The sequence below is a fragment of the Eretmochelys imbricata genome, chromosome 1 (assembly GCF_965152235.1).
Source record: "Eretmochelys imbricata isolate rEreImb1 chromosome 1, rEreImb1.hap1, whole genome shotgun sequence".
NCBI lineage: Eukaryota > Metazoa > Chordata > Testudines > Cheloniidae > Eretmochelys > Eretmochelys imbricata.
Genome location: NC_135572.1, coordinates 223703326 through 223723602, shown reverse-complemented (window position 1 = coordinate 223723602; position 20277 = coordinate 223703326). Strand labels below are relative to the sequence as shown.

Sequence of the window (20277 nt, the reverse complement as noted above, 5' to 3'; positions counted from 1 at the left end):
AAATTTGAAGCAGGTAGAATGGGAGGGGTCTGGGAGGAACAGTAACTCAGACAGAGGAGGAAGGCAAGTAGCACTGAGTGGCAGGTGGGCTCTATGTGTGTGTGCTGGGGTGGCACTGAATGGGCAGAGCAGCAGCAAGTGTGAGGGGAGGGAGAGCAGGATAGTGGGATATGTCTGGCTCTCCATGTTATGTTCACAGCAGAAACACAGAGAAGTTAGATAAATATATGAAATACTCTTTCTGGAAGGTTGCCACTTCCTTAGAAAGCACTCCGTCCCTAGCCTGCAAACAGGACCAGGAAGTCCCTTCCTCTTAAAGTGGCAGCAGGTTGGCATTTTAACAGTTTTCAATACACCACACTCCTTTCCAGGCAGGAGAGGTTGTTGGAGATGGTTGGAGGAGCTGGTGCCAGGGAGAGTTTGGGTGGGGGAACATGTTTTCAGGTGAGTGGTGGGGGAGAAGGGTCAAAGGAATGGGGAGATTGGGTGGTGAGGGAGGGTGGTGAATCACACAGCAGTGACGGTGCTCAGCATTCACCAGCCCAGAGAACTCAGAGGGGAGGAGATACCTCATGCTGCCTCCCCAGTGACAAGCCTGACTGGGGGATCAGGGAGTAAAACCCAGGGCCCTTGTGTGATACTGTCCAAGCCAGAGGGGATGGGCTCTGCTCTGTCTGCAACTCTGCTCTGTGTCTCTTTGAAGGTGCTGATGAGCTGAGGCTGGTGAATGGAAGCAGCCCCTGTGCCGGGAGAGTGGAGGTTAAACACCAGGATCGGTGGGGGACGGTGTGTGATAATGCCTGGGACATGGAAGATGCTGAGGTGGTTTGTAAGCAGCTGGGATGTGGATCTGCTGTCAGTGCCCTTGGTAATGCTCATTTTGGAGAAGGATCTGGAACAATTTGGCTGATTGTACCTGATTGTGATGGTGACGAGTCAGCTCTCTGGAACTGCAGTCATATAGGATGGGGTGCACTCCAGTGCCCTCATTCTTTTGATACCGGAGTGATCTGCTCAGGTAAGAACTCTGCCAACCTGCCCCTGTAGGAAACTCCCTGTGAGGGAGAAGGGACTGAATCCAAAGTGTGTGACATTCCTGGAGACTCAGAGCTGGAGGGTGCCCTGCACTGAGGTCTGTGTGGAGCTGACCAGTCTCTCCCTGAGCTCCCCTGGGTAGACTGGGGATGAGAAGGATGTGCCATCCTCTGGGCAGGTCAGGCAGCTGTCATGGAGTAAGGGTGGGGTGGGTCGAAGCCCCATTAGCAGGTCTGTGCTGGTAGGTGCCTGTGTATAGAAGCCCAGTGTCTCCCCAGGGGAGCAGCAGATGTGACCCTTCCTGTGGCTGCTGGAGCTGGGATAGGAGCCAGAGGGGTTTCATTCTGGGTTTCCCGTGTGCAGTGAGCTCTGCAGCTTCAGTGTCTCAGCTGAGATGTAACTGACTGAGCTGCACCATCCTTATTTCCACTGTTTCTATACCTGAAATGCACAAGTGCAGAGAGGAGCTCCTTTGCATAATGGGAGGAGCCAAAGGTGGGAGCCTGGCAGCCTCACCCCCATTCCCTGCTGGGCCTGTTCTTGTCGCTGCAGCCGAAGCTCTGGGCTTGTGTCAAGGTTCCTTCCCCACTCTGAACTCTAGGGTACAGATGTGGGGACCTGCATGAAAACCTCCTAAGCTTATTTTTACCAGCTTAGGTTAAAACTTCCCCAAGGTACAAACTATTTTACCCTTGGACTTCCACTGCCACCGCCAAACTTTATCTGGGTTCCTGAGAAAACGTAGTTTGGACACGTCTTTCCCCCCAAAATCCTCCCAACCCTTGCACCTCACTTCCTGGGGAAGGTTTGGTAAAAATCCTCACCAATTTGCATAGGTGACCACAGACCCAAACCTTTGGATCTTAGAACAATGAAAAAGCTTTCAGTTTCCTTACAAGAAGACTTTTAATAGAAGTAAAAAAGAATTACCTCTGTAAAATCAGGATGGTGAATACCTTACAAGGTAATTAGATTCAAAACATAGAGAATCCCTCCAGGCAAAACCTTAAGTTACAAAAAAGACACACAGACAGAAATAGTCATTCTATTCAGCACAGCTATTTTCTGAGCCATTTAAAGAAATCATAATCTAACACATACCTAGCTAGATTACTTACTAAGTTCTAAGACTCCATTCCTGTTCTGTCCCTGGCAAAAGCATCACACAGACAGACCCAGACCCTTTGTTTTTCTCCCTCCTCCCAGTTTTTGAAAGTATCTTGTCTCCTCATTGGTCATTTTGGTCAGGTGCCAGCGAGGTTACCTTTAGCTTCTTAACCCTTTACAGGTGAGAGGATTTTTCCTCTGGCCAGGAGGGATTTTAAAGGTGTTTACCTTTCCCTTTCTATTGATGACAAGCCCCCCCAAATCACAGATAGGGTGAAACGCTGGCTGGGATTTCTTCCTGGAGCTCTAGGGAAAAAACTGTTAATAAGACACATGCACCTCTAAATATACTACCAAGTATTTTAGGACTAACAATATTTTCCACATCTCAGGGACGATTTTAACCAGTTGATTCTGGGAAACTTTCACAGAGTGCATCAGCCACTTTGTTAGAAGCTCCTGAGATGTGTTGGATGTCGAAATCAAAATCTTGGAGAGCTAAACTCCACCGAAGAATTTTTTTTGTTTTTTTCTTTGACGGTGTGAAGCCACTTCAGTGCAGCATGGTGGGTTTGCAGGTGGAAATGCCATCCCCAAACATATGGGTGTAACTTTTCCAGGGCATAGACAATGGCATAATATTCTTTTTCACTGACTGACCAGTTGCTTTCCCTCTCAGACTGCTTCTTGCTGAGAAACACTACAGGGTGGAATTCTTCATCCGGTCCTTCCTGCATTAAAACTGCTCCCACACCACGCTCGGACGCATCTGTGGTTACTAGGAACGGTTTGTCAAAGTCTGGGGCACTTAGTACAGGGTCAGACATGAGTGTCGCTTTAAGCTGGTTAAAGGCCTTCTGACACTCTTCGGTCCAAGAACGGCATTTGGCTGTTTCTTTTTGGTTAGGTCTGTCAGTGGGGCGGCGATTTGGCTGTATTGCAGTACAAATCGTCTGTTATAACCGGCCAAGCCTAAGAAGGATTGAACCTGTTTCTTTGACTTTGGGACAGGCCACTTTTGGATAGCATCCACTTTGGCCTGTAGGGGGTTGATAGTTCCTTTACCCACCTGGTATCCAAGGTAAGGCACTCGGTTTAGGCTTATTTGACACTTCTTAGCCTTAACAGTTAGTCCTGCCTCCCTTACGCGCTCGAAGACTTTTTGTAGATGTTACAGGAGTTCTGCTCAGGAATCCGAAAATATGGCCACATTGTCAAGGTAGGTGACTGCATATTCTCTTAATCCCGCTAGGAGACCATCGACAAGTCTTTGGAAGGTGGCGGGTGCATTCCGCAGCCCAAAAGGGAGTACATTAAATTCATACAGCCTGATATGTGTGGTGAAGGCTGACCTTTCCTTGGCGGATTCATCTAGCGGTACCTGCCAGTACCCCTTGGTTAAGTCCAAGGTAGAGATGAACTGGGCCCATCCCAGTTTCTCTAATAGTTCATCTGTGCAGGGCATTGGATAGTTCTCGGGGAGACTTACAGTATTTAGCTTACGGTAGTCCACACAGAAACGTATCTCCCCATCTGGTTTGGGAACTAGAACCACTGGAGATGCCCATGCACTGCCAGAGGGGCGGATTACACCCGTCTGTAACATATCCTGGATCTCCTGTTCTATAGCAGTTTTAACTTGAGGAGACACCCGGTAAGGTTGGTCTTTAATGGGGTGAGCATTACCTGTGTCAGTGAAGTGGTGTGCCCGTTCAGTCAGCCCTGGGGTGGCTGAGAACATCGGCACGTAGCTAGTGCACGGCTCCTGGATCTGCTGTCGCTGCATACGCCCAAGGGTAATGGAGAGGTTCACCTCTTCCACACCACCAGCACTTTTCCCTTCATAGTAGACACCTTCAGGGCACTCAGCATCATCTCCTCCCTGGGCTGTAAACTGACAAACCTTTAATTCTCTGAAATAAAAGGGCTTTAGAGAATTAATATGGTATACCTTAGGCTTTCGGTCGGAGGTGGGGAATGCTATGAGATAATTAACAGCTCCCAGGCACTATTGGACCATGAATGGCCCTTCCCACGACGCTTCCATTTTATGTGTCTGGAGTGCCTTTAAGACCTTGACCTGGTCCCCTACTTGGAAGGAACGCTCTCTGGCATGTTTATCATACCAGGCTTTTTCCTCTTTTTGAGCATCCTGTACGTTTTCTTTAGCAAGGACTAGAGAGGTTCAGAGGGTGTTTTGTAGGTTGGTTACAAAGTCCAGAATGTTAGTTCCTGGAGAAGGTGGAAATCCCTCCCATTGCTGCTTGTAATGGCCCCTTAACCTCACGGCCATATACAAGTTCAAATGGTGAAAGCCCTAAACTGGGATGTGGTACAGCTCTGTAGGCAAAGAGCAACTGCTGCAACACTCGGTCCCAATCATTGGAGTGCTCATTTACGAATTTACGTATCATGGCCCCCAAAGTTCCATTAAACTTCTCCACCATGCCATTTGTTTGATGGTGGTAAGGAGTGGCAACCAAGTGATTTACCCCATGAGCTTCCCAAAGGTTTTCCATAGTTCCTGCCAGGAAATTAGTCCCTGCATCTGTGAGGATGTTGGAGGGCCAACCTACCCGGGCAAAAATGTCGTCTAGTGCCTGGCACACACTTCTAGCCCTGGTGTTGCTTAGAGCTACTGCTTCCGGCCATCGGGTGGCAAAATCCATGAAAGTCAGTATGTATTGCTTTCCTCTGGGTGTCTTTTTCGGAAAAGGATCCAGAATATCCACAGCTACTTGCTGAAATGGAACTTCAATGATGGGGAGTGGCTGAAGAGGGGCTTTGACCTAGTCTTGGGGTTTTCCCACTTTTTGGCATACCTCACAAGACCGGACATAGGTAGAAACATCCTTGCCCATTCCCTCCCAGTTGAATGACCCCCCCCCCAAATGGTCTTTGGTCCTGTTCACCCCAGCATGGCCACTAGGATGATCGTGACCTAAGCTGAAGAGCTTGACGCGGTATTTAGTTGGAAGTACCAACTGTCTCTGAGGATGCCAGTCTTCCTGGTGTCCACCAGAAAGAGTTTCTTTATATAAAAGTCCTCTTTCTACAACAACCCTGGATCAATTAGAAGAGCTGAGAGGCGGTGGGTTGTTCTGTTCCTCCGTCCAAGCTCTCTGGAGGCTTTCATCTGCTTCCTGTTGGGTCTGGAACTGTTCCCTTGATGCTGGAGACACCAGTTCCTCTTTGGATTGTGGACCTATGCTTGGTCCCTCTGGAAGCAATGTAGGGGATGGGGATGTTTCTGTTGATTGTGAACTGCTCTCCACTGGTGCACTATGTTAGGGTTCAGGCTCCGGCTGAGCCTCTTTTGTGGGGCTATCGGCTACTGCCAGTTCAGATTCGGTGGGGCCCTCTGGTGTTGGGGTTTGTCATAAATATAAAGGGAAGGGTAAACCCCTTTAAAATCCCTCCTGGCCAGAGGAAAAATCCTTTCACCTGTAAAGGGTTAAGAAGCTAAAGGTAACCTCGCTGGCACCTGACCAAAATGACCAATGAGGAAACAAGATACTTTCAAAAACTGGGAGGAGGGAGAGAAACAAAGGGTCTGTGTCTGTCTGTATGCTGCTTTTGCCGGGGACAGAACAGGAATGGAGTCTTAGAACTTTTAGTAAGTAATCTAGCTAGGTATGTGTTAGATTATGATTTCTTTAAATGGCTGAGAAAAGAACTGTGCTGAATAGAATGATTATTCCTGTCTGTGTGTCTTTTTTGTAACTTAAGGTTTTGGCTAGAGGGATTCTCTATGTTTTGAATCTAATTACCCTGTAAGGTATCTACCATCCTGATTTTACAGAGGGGATTCCTTTACTTCTATTAAAAGTCTTCTTGTAAGAAAACTGAATGCTTTTTCATTGTTCTCAGATCCAAGGGTTTGGGTCTGTGGTCACCTATGCAAATTGGTGAGGATTTTTACCAAACCTTCCCCAGGAAGTGGGGTGCAAGGGTTGGGAGGATTTTGGGGGGAAAGACGTGTCCAAACTACGTTTTCTCAGGAACCCAGATAAAGTTTGGTGTTGGCAGTGGAAATCCAGGGGCAAAGGATAAATTAATTTGTACCTTGCGGAAGGTTTAACCTAAGCTGGTGAAAGTAAGCTTAGGAGGTTTTCATGCAGGTCCCCACATCTGTACCCTAGAGTTCAGAGTGGGGAAGGAACCTTGACAGGGTTGCAAGTACTGGATTCAGTGCTGGTAATGGGTCTGGTGCTAATTGTTCCGCCGGTTCCGGTTCTGGGACTGGCTCTGTCTGGGTCTCTGGGACTGGATCCACTATTGCTGTTGCAGACATTGGCCTGGGGTCCGGGTCCATCACCTCTGACCGGGTCCTGGTAAAAGTTTCCGGAACAGAGCTAGGCGTGACGGCTTGTTTAGCCTGGCTGCGGGTGACCATTCCCACCCTCTTGGGTAGCTTCACACGATTGGCCAAGTCTTCCCCCAACAACATGGGGATGGGATAATCATCATAGACTGCAAAAGTCCACGTTCCTGACCAGCCTTTGTACTGGAGAAGCAACTTGGCTGTAGGCAAATTGAAAGAGTTGGACTTGAAGGGTTGAATCGTCACTTGAATCTCTGGGTTGATTAAATTGGGGTCCACTAAGGAAGCATGGATAGCTGACACTTGTGCTCCGGTGTCCCTCCACGTGGTGACCTTCTTCTTGCCCACACTCACAGTTTCCCTCCGCTCCAAGGGTATCTGGGAGGTATCTGGGCCTGCGGACCTCTGTTGTGATTCTGGTGCAAAGAACTGTAATCTGTTGGGGTTCTTGGGGCAGTTGGCATTTACACGCTCCGGCTCGTTACATTTAAAACATCGTCCAGCTGACGGGTCACTGGGGCAAGGTGGGTTGCTGGAGAAGGGTGTGGAGGTACGATAAGGTGTCTGGAGGGTTCCTTGTGGGGTAGTTGGGGCCTTGGGCTGCCCCCGGTAGTAGGATGTGGTCTGAGGTTGTCCCTTCTGGTATCCACTCCAACTGTGATCAGTTTTTTTCTTTTCTGCCACCTCCACCCATTTGGCTCCAATCTCCCCCACCTCGATTACAGTTTTGGGCTTCCCATCTAGGATGTATCTTTCTATTTCCTCAGGAACACCCTCTAAGAACTGCTCCATTTGCATTAGGAAGGGCAAATCTTCTGGAGATTTAACACTTGCTCCCGATATCCAGGCATCCCGATATGTCACAATGTGGTTTGCATGTTGGGTAAATGACACATCTGGTTTCCACCTTAGGGCTCTGAGCCGCCGACAGGAATGCTCGGGTGTTAGCCCCATTCTGACTCTCGCCTTGGTTTTAAACAGTTCATTCTTCTTCATGTGTTCCTTAGGCATTTCAGCCGCCACCTCAGCTAAGGGTCCACTGAGCTGCAGCTTCAGCTCGACCGTGTATTGGTCTGTAGAGATGCTGTACCCAAGGCAGGCCCTTTCAAAGTTTGCTAAGAAGGCCTCGGTATCGTTGCCTGCCTTGTAGGTGGAGAACTTTCTGGGATGGGAAGTGGTACCTGGAGAAGGATTGCTAGGGTTTGTTGGTATATTCTGCTGAGCCTTTGCCTTCTCCATCTCCAGTTCATGCTGCCTCTCTTTTTCCTTCTCCTCCTCCACATGCTGCCTCTCTTTTTTCTTCTCCTCCTCGACATGCTTCCTCTCTTTTTTTAATTAATTTTACACCCAAGAGTTAGAAAGAAAACAAAAAACTTGGCTTGTAAAATTTTGCTGTGCTGTAATATGCTACCTATATTCTCCGATAGTGATTGTCAGCCTACACAAAAATCCTAAAAAAACCCCAAACAAACAACAACAACAACAAAACCGAAAAAAAACCCTAACACCTTTGTCTCCAGGCAAATAGGCAGAAACCCCTCTAGTTGCTCTTAAGTAAAAAAAAAAAAACATCTTCAGGTCTGTGAAGACTTGTGAATTTCCCTGCAGGAGGTTAACTACCCTGCCTTTAGGTCGAGAAAAATCCAGATCACAAAAGACAATCCTGTTTTGTCTCTCCTCTGACCCCCAAGCAGAGAAAAAAAAACCCTCTAACTGCTTTCAGCTTAAAACCTGCTTTCCAGCAGCCCAAAGGAAAAAAAAATCCTTTTAAAATCTGTGCTTCTGGTTCAAAAAATCTCAAATTGATCTCAAAATGATTTCAATTTAATCCCACCGCTCTGCCACCATGTCAAGGTTCTTTCCCCACTCTGAACTCTAGGGTACAGATGTGGGGACCTGCATGAAAACCTCTGAAGCTTATTTTTACCAGCTTAGGTTAAAATTTCCCAAAGGTACAAACTATTTTCCTTTTTCCCTTGGACTTTATTGCTGCCACCACCAAACGTCTAACAGATATATAACCGGGAAAGAGCTCGCTTGGAAACGTCTTTCCCCCAAAAATCCTCCCCAAACCCTACACCTCCTGTCCTGGGGAAGGCTTGATAAAAATCCTAACCAATTTGCATAGGTGAACACAGATCCAAACCCTTGGATCTTAAGAACAATGAAAAAAGCAATCAGGTTCTTAAAAGAAGAATTTTAATAGAAGAAAAAGTAAAAGAATCACCTCTGTAAAATCAGGATGGTAAATACCTTACAGGGTAATTAGATTCAAAATATAGAGAATCCCTCCAGGCAAAACCTTAAGTGACAAAAAGACACAAAAACAGGAAGATCCATTCCATTCAGCCCAGCTTATTTTCTCAGCCATTTAAAGAAATCAGAATCTAACATGTATCTAGCTAGATTACTTACTAAATTCTAAGACTCCATTCCTGTTCTGTCCCCGGCAAAAGCATCACAGAGACCGAGAGAGAGGCTTTGTTTCTCCCTCCCCACAGCTTTTGAAAGTATCTTGTCTCCTTATTGGTCACTTTGGTCAGGTGCCAGCGAGGTTATACTAGCTTCTTAACCCTTTACAGGTGAAAGGGTTTTTCCTCTGGCCAGGGGGGATTTTAAAGGTGTTTACCCTTCCCTTTATATTTATGACATAGGTGCATGTGTCTTATTAACTCTGTTTTCTCCTAGAGCTCCAGGAAGAAATCACAGCCAGCGTTTCACCCTAGCTGTGATTTGGGGGGCATGTCATAAATAGAAAGGGAAGGGTAAACCCCTTTAAAATCCCCCCTGGCCAGAGGAAAAACCCTTTCACCTGTAAAGTGGTTTTTTTTTTTGTTTGTTTGGGTTTTTTTTTGGAGTGAGAGAGTTTTATTCCATTGAAAAACTTGCACTGGTTTTGATTTTAACTACAACTGAACATAGATTCTTCACAATGTTTTTGGCCAGGTGTACAATACTATGCTTACAGTTTTGGAAACAACAAACCCAAGATGATATATATATATATACAGTGACAGGGTCAGGCCAGATGGCTACAGGAGAGTAATTTGAACCAGCAACTCATTGCTTCTGGGGCACGGAGCCCAACCACAGGACTACACAGAGAGTCCTGCTACAGGAGAGCAATTTTTTTTTTTTTGAAGCAGAGAGGAGTTTTATTTGCATAACACTTACAAAGAATCACCAAAAAGGATAAAGCAAAACTATGCAACAAAACAAAAGCAAACACAAGGTATAACACAGCAACCTTCAGGAGGGAGAAGTGTTCAGGCTAGCCTGGGCCCAGAGCGGGGGGGCTTCCTCAAAACTCATGGTCTTCCATCCCCTCGAGTTACCTAGTGCCATGCCCAGTGTCACTGATTATTCCTCTCCTGAGAGTGCCCGACAAGATGGGCATGGCTGCGGGGTGGGTGGTTTGGGGGTGGGGGGACGTACACCCACGTGTGATAGGACCCTCCCTAGGTAACAGTGATGAGGGTATCCACAGCGGCAACGGCTGGGGCTGGGGTCTCTCACTCTTCCCCTCAATCAAAGGGTCAGACGGAGGGAACCGGACAGGGTCACTGAGCAGAGAACCTCGGACAGCACCCACCGCTCCTCGAAGGCATCAAGTGGAAACCGCCCAGTGGAACTCCGCCCGGATACGTGAATGTACTGAGGATTGGAAAACAGCCCTAGTGTCGCAGGACACTTCATTGGCCAACCTCCTCTCTCTGGTTTTATAGATGGCTGTTTTAGCTAGGGCTAGGAGGAGGATAACCAGGAGATCCCGTGACTTTGTGGGGCCACGGATGGGGAGTGAGTAGATAAAAAGGTGAGGGGAAAAGTGCAGCCAAAAGCATAATAAAATATTCGTGAGGAGCCGGAAAAGGGGCTGCAGCCTGGTACACTCTAAATATACGTGTGCCAGGGTTTCCCTCACGTTACAAAAAGCGCAAGTATCCGGGATAGGGGTGAACCACGTCAAAAACACGCCCGTGCTCACAGCTCCGTGAAGGAGCTGCCAACTAATGTCCCCGACGGGCCTCAGGACCAAGGTGGAATACAGGCTGGCCCACCAGGGCTGCTCGCCCTCCAAAGGTGGCAGGAGGTCCCGCCACTTTGTATTGGGGCGGGACACCAGGATGTGGGCATGAAGGGTGTGAAGCGTGAGTGTGTATAGATGTTTTCATGGCGTGATTTGGAAGCTGACCGGCTGCAGTTCATGCAGCTGGCTCGCAGTAAAGGGTGAGGGATTTGTTGGGATCTACGGGGTAAGGGCCCAATTGAAAGGTCCGGCGGGCGTGGGGTAGAGGGTGGGTGGACTGCGCCCTCGCGTAGGGCTTGGTTGAGATAAGCCCGAGTAGTGGGCGTCAAGGCCTTCACCTCCTGAAGTACGCGCCCGGGGGTACGAGGTCTGGAGAGCCCCATACGTCGAGCGAGCGTCAGGGGATCCAGCCAGTCTTCCTGGTCGTAGTCCAGGAGGTCTCCGACTCTCGTGACTTCCGCCAGGATCAAACTCTGGTGCACCGAGCGGGACTCCGCCACCTGCAGACGAAGCTGCAGGTTGTGTAGCAGGGGCTCCGCGAGGAGATCTGTAAAGAGTTAAGAAGCAAGGATAACCTCGCTGGCACCTGACCAAAATGACCAATAAGGAGACAAGACACTTTCAAAAGCTGTGGGGAGGGAGAAACAAAGCCTCTCTCTCGGTCTCTGTGATGCTTTTGCCGGGGACAGAACAAGAATGGAGTCTTAGAATTTAGTAAGTAATCTAGCTAGATACGTGTTAGATTCTGATTTCTTTAAATGGCTGAGAAAATAAGCTGGGCTGAATGGAATGGATCTTCCTGTTTTTGTGTCTTTCTGTCACTTAAGGTTTTGCCTGGAGGGATTCTCTATGTTTTGAATCTAATTACCCTGTAAGGTATTTACCATCCTGATTTTACAGAGGTGATTCTTTTTACTGTTTCTTCTATTAAAATTCTTCTTTTAAGAAACTGAATGCTTTTTCATTGTTCTTAAGATCCAAGGGTTTGGGTCTGTGTTCACCTATGCAAATTGGTTAGGATTTTTATCAAACCTTCCCCAGAAAGCGGGGGGTAACATTTGGGAGGATTTTTTTTGGGGTGGGGAAGACGTTTCCAAATGGACTCTTTCCTAATAATACTACTACCGGTTAGACGTTTGGTAGTGGCAGCAAAAGTCCAAGGGCAAAAGGTAAAATAGTTTGTACCTTGGGGAAGTTTTAACCTATGCTGGTAAAAGTAAGCTTAGGAGGTTTTCATGCAGGTCCAAACGTCTGTACCCTAGAGTTCAGAGTGGGGAAGGAACCTTGATACTGTCATTGGACGTTTTTAAGAAAGAGTCAGACAAACATCTGTCAGGGGTGGTCTAGATAATACTTGGGCTATGTTTTCACTGCAGACCTTACAGTGGCACAGCTGTAAGGCATCCCATGTAGCTGCTCTATGCTGACGGCAGAGATCTCTCCTGCCAGCATAATCAAATGAGCCCTAACAAACGCCAGTAGCTATGGCAGTGGGAGAGCATCTCCCGCCGGCACAGCTCTGTCCATACCGGCGCTTTTGTCAGTGAAACTTTTGTCAGTCAGGGGGGTAGTTTTTTTCATACCCTTGTCTGACAGAAGTTTCACTGACAAAAATGCCAGTGAAGACATAGGTTTAGTCCTGCCTTGGTGCCGGGGACTGGATTAGATGAACTATCAAGGTCCATTCCAGTCCTACACTTCGATCATTCTATGGAAATGAATTTTTTGAGTTTATCAAAAAAAGGAATTGTGTGAATTTTTCACAGCGATGACCCATGTAGCTAGGGTGACCTAAGTTTTAGGAGTAGACCAATCCAAAGAATGTGGTGCAAACTGAAAAACTTGGGTATTGAGGGAGAGCCCCACCAAGGAGTATTCACCCCTGACAGTGATGCATCAGAAAGCATTCTCCTTCTCCATCTCCTGTGGGATTGAATGCAGTGGGAAGGATCTGTGCTAAGGTTGTTTGGAATGTGCTCTCAGTATGGTGCATTCTCTATAGTTTTCAGAACATTGGAGCGTTGGGACACAGTGCTTGGCTTTTGCAGCAAAAGGTGCTTTATCACAGTTGTTTGCCTCTGCATTGTCTGCATCGTGTCCGTCCCAAGGGCTGTGCGCTCCATTCTGACCTTTTGTGCATGCTCCAGGAAGCCTTTCCAGCTGCTTTCAGAGCTGTCTATTGGGATTAACTGTATGCTCCATGGAACAAATCATGTATAGCTTTTTCTTATTTTTTCCTGAGGTCTGACAGCCTCTCTGCATGCCACAACTCCCCTCTTCACACAGTTATACGTGCACAGGGAAATAAGAAAAAGCAGTCCTTTATGGTCCCATTCCTCAAAGTCTCCAAGCCAACAATGATAAAAAGTTCCTGTTCCCATAATGTCAGAATGACATTCCCATCTTCTCTTTCAACTCCATGTTTTCCCTTGTGATAGTAAGATATTCCTCCATTTATTTCCCACTCTACTGACCTTCTGTACTTTATTTGAGTGGTGCACATGCGTGTGTTGGGAGGAGGGGGCAGGCTTTGTGTAGGCGAGATTTTTAAACTGTGTATGGTTTGGAGCAATTGGGGATGGATGCATGACTCTTTTCTTTTCTAGGGTGGGTGGAGGAGTGGCAGGAGCAGGTTAGTGACTGCTTGTGCCCTTCTGCAGGTTTTACTGACTACAGGTGAGTGAATAGTTTGATTTTCTCAGTTCAGTGGCCAAACCAAAAAATCTGAAAAAAAACCTGATTCACTGAGAGCCGAAACTGAATGTTTTTGTTTTTTCTTGCAGAAACGAAACATAAAAACATTCTTTCTGATCTAATGAAAGATTTGAAATATGATTTTGAAAAGACATTAAAAAGGAACAAATTTTGGGAGGGACGGGGAGAAATTTCAGTTATTCATTCAGGTGTACTCAGGACGGCTTGCAGAGATGCACGTTCAGTTATTAACCTGCTGGAGCTCGTTCGCTGACTCGGTACCAGATTCAGAGCCACCTCACTTTCATTTTCTCTGACAGTGCCCTGTCGACGTCTGCATTCTGGTGACTCTTATCCACAGGGAAGTGGACATGCTTGTCTCCAGACAGGCCAATCAAGTCCTGGGCCTCTACAGAGGTCTATGTGGAAGCGGGGGGGCCTTGGTTGCTGTGGGAATGTGAACTCACCTGGTACTGAAAAGAGGCGCTCCTGGCTGCCTGCCAGCATTTAACCAGAGAGGGTACATCTGGTCAAGATGACCCCAGAGCTGTGGAGTTCAAACAGGCACAAAGCAGGTTGATGCAGGTATGAAGCAATGCAGTATGGGACACTAGCTGGGGGACAGTCAGCAGCATTAGCATTAGGAATTATTTCACAGGAATCTTACAATGAACAAACTGATTGTGAAGTGGAGCTATTCCTTCTCCAATGAGGATTAGTTACGGCAACCTAAAGATGCCAAATACATTGCTCTGAGAACAGGGTTCATGTGGACACAAGGTATTGAAGGTGAGCTAATTACAGTTAATATGAGGTAACATCCCCTATAGACAAGCCATAAGGGTAATTGAGAAGGGCTTCACACTGGAACCGGCCTTCCATGTGTCAGGCTCTGTTGGTGTGAGGCTGACACACAAGATCCTAATTCCAAGCAGTTGGAGCAGCTCTGTTCTCTGGCATCATGCAGAACATTCCCCTGCTTCCTTCCCACTAGTACTGTATCTAGTCTGTTCTAGACTATCTTCAATCACAGTGACTCGGTCACTTCCCCTTTGTGTCTATCCCGCTCTACTCCTTCCACTGCTGGGGAATTATTCCTCCTCTCTGCCCTTTGCTTTTCCCTTCTGAACTCTCAGCCATTATTTTAGTATTTTCAGATAATATGAATTATGAAGCTCCTCCTCTCCTTGTTCTCAGCTCTGTGGAGACACTTGCTATTCCTTGCCCCTTAATTCTCCTTTACTCCCCAGTCTCACAGATTGAGCCTCTTTCAAGCCTCCAGGCTTCATCATTGAATAGTTTCCTTTCTTTGAACTTTTGCCAGTTTTTCAATAGCCTTCCTGTAATGAAGGGACAGAAATAAAATATTCCAGCTGAGGATGTACTTAGACCATGTAAACACTCATCAGTCCCACCTGCACATTCTGCTTTGTGTCTATGTGTTCACTACTGAGAATTACTTTGTTGCCTACTCCCACCCCCCAGCAGTGTCACACATTGCCCTTTTATTCAAACTCTCTCTCATCACTGGAGCACAGTGTTGTTACCAGATTTGCCCATTACTTTGGGGTACATTCATTTATTAGGGCTACTCTTTGAGGGGGGGGAAGGTTCTGTAATTCTATCAATGTACTAGTTGTGTCACTTGTGTTTCTGGGTAAACTGATGGCTCAAGGGAATATACCAAAGTTGTTGTGTTCAGGCTCGGCAGTAGGGACTGCTCTTTCCTGGCTGTGGGTGGTGTTCCTTGGAGGGAGCTCACAATGCAATTAGGTAGCTTCAGTATTTTGGATACCAGGAACAGATTTAGTATTAGAATTGGTCTGATAACTACTGAGCTGGGTGTGTGCAGGCGTGGGTTCGTTAACATCTGGAGCAGAGATCCCCCATCATGCAGTGCTTCCCTGCTTTTCAGGTCCCAGAGTTCCATGTGGCTCTTGCGTTGGAATCTCTGGTCTCCATTCTGTATGCTAATAGAGATGCCTCCCTGTCCCATCTGCCATGCAAATGAGGCTAGGGGAGTTTCCTTAATCCTGTCACCCTTGTCCCAGGGGTTTAGGTGTGTCTCCCACTTGCCTTTTCATTGCTTTTTGTAAGTTGTTCTTCTGATCGGTTTTGGTTCAAGCAGAGGCTGCGGGGGAAGGTCTTTCATGAGTCAGACAGGCTGGGTACTGCGCCCTGGTTCCCCAAGAACACAGAGCTGACTGGTAAAGGGCTCCTGCTTATTTAACAATGTCTTTGCCGTTGAGAGAAGAAGGTTCCCTTCATTTCATCCCCAGGACGGCCTGGGGAAGGTTATGGGATGTCAAAATAACCAACACTGATTGATGGATGCATTGACTCTCTAGGTCTCATCGAGGTCCATCTGATTGGAGGGGACACTGCCTGCTCAGGACGTGTTGAAGTCAAACATGGAAAAATGTGGGAGACAGTCTGTGATTCACACTTGGATTTCAACACCGCTTCTGTTATCTGCAATGAATTAGGGTGTGGACAGGCTGTAGCCACCTTGGGAACAGCTCACTTCGGAGAAGGACATGATCTGATCTGGAAGGAAGAGTTTCAGTGTGTGGGGAATGAGTCTCTCCTTCAGAAATGTCCCAGGATGTCCCGTCCCAACCACACATGCTCCCACGCAAATGATGTCGGCGTATTGTGCTCAGGTAAGAATTCAAACTGGTGAACCACTAACACTGTAGACCCTACAGCTGAGCCACTCAGTCTCTTTTCTCCCACATCCAATATCCCTCACGTGAACCCACATCCCAGAAAATTTTGCGTGTTTCCAAGTTGCTCCAAAGGATTCCTGTCTGCTACAAAGGATGGTTCCACTTTCCCACCACCCAGGGGGAGCCAAGACGACATAGTGGGAAACCCCATTATCTCTCTCATATTCCTCTCTATTTCAAGTGTCTCCAGTAAATGGGGACAGTTCTATTTACCTTTCTCCTGATACAAGGATAGGGTCCCAGAAGAGCTCTGATTTCCCTTATCCTCCACTAGGGATGCATGTTCTCCACTGCTGAGCACTCTCCTCCCTACTCAGATACATCTGTAAGGGGAAGGGGAAAGGTCTAGTGGTCAGAGCACAGAACCAGACACCGGGAAACAGGGGTTTTATTTTCAGTTCTGGTTCTGTATTCAATAATGCCTTGTGTCTCAGTTTCCCCATTTGTGAAACAACAGTTAATTTCCTACCTCAGAGAGTGGCTGTGAGGCTTAACTTCACTTGTGTTTGCAAAGTGCTTTCAGGCACTTGAATACATAGTACTATATAGGGGCCAGGTTTTATTATTTTAAAACTTTCTTGATGGAATTGGAGCAGTTGTGGCCATTTTTATGTTATTGCCCTGCAACAGGGGTTGGCTTTGTGCCACCCATTCATGCAGATCTGCTTATTAGAGACTAGCTGGAAGCCTGTGCTATTGCACGGGTGTAATTTGTAAAGTCCTGTGAAGCAACAGTGACTGCTGGAAGAAAATATTAAGCAAAAAACATAGAAAGAATATGAAAGCAAAACATGTACATTGTCAAATTGCAATGTATGCACGTCACTGCTTTTTCTCATATCATCTGTCTCAGATATATCCACCTCCCTCCCAGTTGTTTTTTAAATTACTTAGGACAGTTAATGTTTACACAGAATTGTGAACCACCCATTTCATTTTTGTTGAAAGCATGCAGCCATTTTCATTCTGAGGCAGACATTAATTGAAAGACAAGTGCTTGACAACTTGAACACCTGACAGCTCTCTCTGATTTGAAAATGAGACTTACTTATTACCAAGGTGCCTTTCACCAAGCTGAGTCTATCACTGTACCAATACTGTATTTATTGCTAAACTAAGTTGTCATCCTAGTCTATCTTTGGGCTTTTTAACTGCCCTCTATTCCCCTGCCAGTGTGAGAGTGTGATAATTTCAGGTTGGAAAGTCAACCTTGTAATGCACACACAAAACACCCCTCTCCCTGGCTGCTCAGCTGGAGACTGCACTTGCCCTCTTCTCACCCCTGAGATGGGGGAACTGCCCTTCATTCCCTCTTCACTCATCGCAAGACTTCCCTACCTCCTGCTGCCCTGGGACACCACCTGGAACCCAGCTACATCACTTCCCTGACTCCCCACTCCCCCGCCTCCTGGGCCAAGCGGGTTTGTCTTCTGCCTGGTTCCCAGCCGGAACAGTTTCCCAGCTTCACCCTCCCTTGCCTCTTGCTGCCCCGGGACCCTCTCTCTGCTCTAGGCATATACATGAAGGCAGGGCTCAGTGGCAGGGCAGGTCTGTGTCCTCAGCCCTGAAGCTCTCGTACAGAGCTTGGTCCAGCCCTGAAAACTGGAGTATTAGAGGAGCTTCTTGTGTCATCACAGCAGCTCCTCTGATTTTTTGTAGGCAGCAAAATCCCATGTCTCCCAATCAGCTTGTGAGATCTGGAAACACGGCAAGACTGCCTTCCCCTGGCTGCTTGGAGGGGACACCCCACCTCCACCACCAACTCAAGGCTGGGGATCTGCCACCTAATCCCCTTCATCTCTCACCCCCATTGCTGTCTTCTGCAGCCCCCTCAGCCTCCCTGAACTTCACATCCCCCTACATCCCTCTCAACCTCCCTTCCACCTCCACCTCCAGCTGCCCTCTGCCCCCCACGTCCCTCTGCCCCCCAGCCTTTTTCCTGCCCCAAATCCTTCTCCATGCCATTCTGTTCAAAACCCCTAAATCTGCCTCCTGCCCCTCCCCTCCCTGTTCCCTGCTCCCCGCAGGCTTGTAGCTTGTCCCAACATTTCATGCTGACTCAGCACACATCCTAGGCTTCAGAGTGACTAACAGACAGAGTGACAGACCTGGGATCTTCTTATATGGGTAACAAAGGTCACCTTCTTGTCAGGGCCAGGGTCTTGTCAGGACACAAACCTAAATGGATGAGCTAAAAGAAAGGTGGGGCGAGCTAGCGAGGTGCCTTTCCCAACATCACCGCTAACAGCAGAGCCTGGACAGGATCTGCACTGCCCACTAGCCTGCCTGTGGAACACACCACTGGCCGAAAGCCCAGTCCACGGCAGCCAGCTAGATAGCCTGTCCATGTGTCCATGAGGAGATCTGGCTGGCTCACTGGCCGTGGTCATATTGCCAGGTTGGGTGTTAGGATGGGCTGGGGGAAATGGAAAACAGAGAGGTCTTTTTCCTGAAATTTGAAGTCCTGGACAGGAGAAGCCAGGATTGGAGATGGGCTGCCTTTCTGTATAGGGTGGGGTTGCCACCTCTAAGGCACAGAAAAACTAACCTGTCTGTGGGCAGGCCCACATCCCAGGGGAGGTGTGGCTGGTCTGTGGACAGGGCCAGGTCCCAGAAGAGGCGAGGCTGGTCTGTGGGCAGGACCGAGTCCCAGGGTTGGGGGCAAACATGGGGAGGAGCTCAGTGCTCAGAAAGTGAAGACAAGTTTGGTGGGATTTGTGGTTGGGAGTGTGGCACTGCTCTCCCATTGACTGGTGCCTGCCTTGGCCCACTGCACCCATGCAGCTCAGGATGAGTGTGCCAGCCGGGAGGCCATTGTGTGTTTCCAGCTGTGACACGCATAGCTGGAGTTCCGAGATCGCTGCATGCCCAGGCGCATTTGTGCACAGCTTAGAAATCCTGGCAACACCAACCCCTCCCCGTCCCCCAGCCATTAACACCTTTGGACCAGCTACTGGCAAGCCTAAAGAAAAACTAGTCAGGCTACTCAAAAACCAGCCAGGTAGTATATGGCTGGTGGCGGGGAGAGAGGGAGACCTCAGCCCCATGGTGCTCATTCCTTCAAATTTCTTGGTGTGAGCTTCTAGTGATAATAGAGCTTTCACCTCTCCCTCCTTTATCCCCTCATTGGTGTGTTTGACTCACTTTGGGTCTGATCCAGGAGTGGCAGCTGAGGGTGCTCAGCCTCTCACAGGATCCCCTCAACACCTTGTGAGATTGTGTCCTGTACTTGGGGGACCCTCCCCTGCTGAGATCAACATTCTGAAGGCACCCAGGGTATCATTGGGCAATCTTAACTCTGCATTAATGATGGTTTTTTACCATTTAATTCTACTCAAAGTCTGCTCTGAATCCCCAATTTTACTCACAATCTCAGAACAGCTCTACAACTTTGGGCAGGGAGATAGTCACCAATGTTTGCTTTTTGAATTGTCCTCAGAAAGCCCCAGCTTGAGCACTGTTGAGTTGACTGAGGCAGTTCACAATTCTTAGAGTTTCTGTTTCAGTGCCACCAATGGAAGCCCCAAGCAGCTCTTCACCAAGGGATCCTCCTGGAGCTGCAATAACCACGGAGCGTATCTGCTCTCCCGCTGCAGTCACTGCATTAGGATCTGGCTGTACTGAATGGTGGAGGAATTCACTGGAGCAGCTTTGGAGAGCTGTGGTTGTAATATGAGGAGATCTGGGGATTAGTTTGAGGAGCATCAGAGAGCTGTGAATGTGATACGAGGAGATCTGGGCCTGAACGCCCCCATGTGTGTTATCAAAGGAAAGATGTGCATATGGCCCTTGAGGTTGCAGTCGGCATCATTTGTGTAGGCTGTGTCAGGAGCAGGGCACTGGGTTCATCTTGCCATGGGTACTGTCAGTAGTGAGTTGGGACATGAGAGCTGGGTGTGGATTTAATGATGGGTGGGGGAAAGTATATGTTTAGGTGATATCTTGTGTTGATGTGTCAATGGGTGGTAAAAGGGTGGTTGTTATATTTTGCAAGTGTGGTATGCTCTCGGGGGGCAGGCTCAGTGTTTGAGCATAGGGAAAGTGCAGATAGTGCCTGACTATGACAGTGAACAGGCAGAGTGGGAGTGTGTGTGCATTAACTCTGCATTAACAAAGATTTTTGCCATTTAATTTCCTAGGTTTTTAAACTGAAAGAGAAATGTTTGTTGGTAGGAGTCAATAGTTTTTCTCAACAGTTGTAGTTCTCACCTAGGTTTGCAGCCGTGACTAATAATCTAAAGACCTAGTTTTTCTATAGAGCTTTTCATGAGTAGCTCTCAAAGTACTTACATCATAACCCACATTTCACAGATGGGAAACTGAGGCAGAGAAGAGTGAAGTATCTTCAAAGAATCATAGAA

At 47.7% G+C, this 20277-nt stretch overlaps 2 protein-coding genes across 2 annotated transcripts in view; one reads left to right on the top strand and one right to left on the bottom strand.

Moving 5' to 3' along the window:
* LOC144269822 (scavenger receptor cysteine-rich type 1 protein M130-like) overlaps positions 1 to 20277 on the bottom strand; it is a 547202-nt gene that overhangs the window by 318802 nt on the left and 208123 nt on the right. The window lies entirely within an intron of this gene.
* The window catches only part of LOC144258061 (scavenger receptor cysteine-rich type 1 protein M130-like), a 57664-nt gene that overhangs the window by 5631 nt on the left and 31756 nt on the right, over positions 1 to 20277 (top strand). Inside the window, exons 3-4 of the mRNA XM_077806390.1 lie at positions 704 to 1018; positions 15536 to 15850. Of these exons, the coding sequence (XP_077662516.1) occupies positions 704 to 1018; positions 15536 to 15850 (630 nt within the window). The remainder of the gene's footprint in view (positions 1 to 703; positions 1019 to 15535; positions 15851 to 20277) is intronic.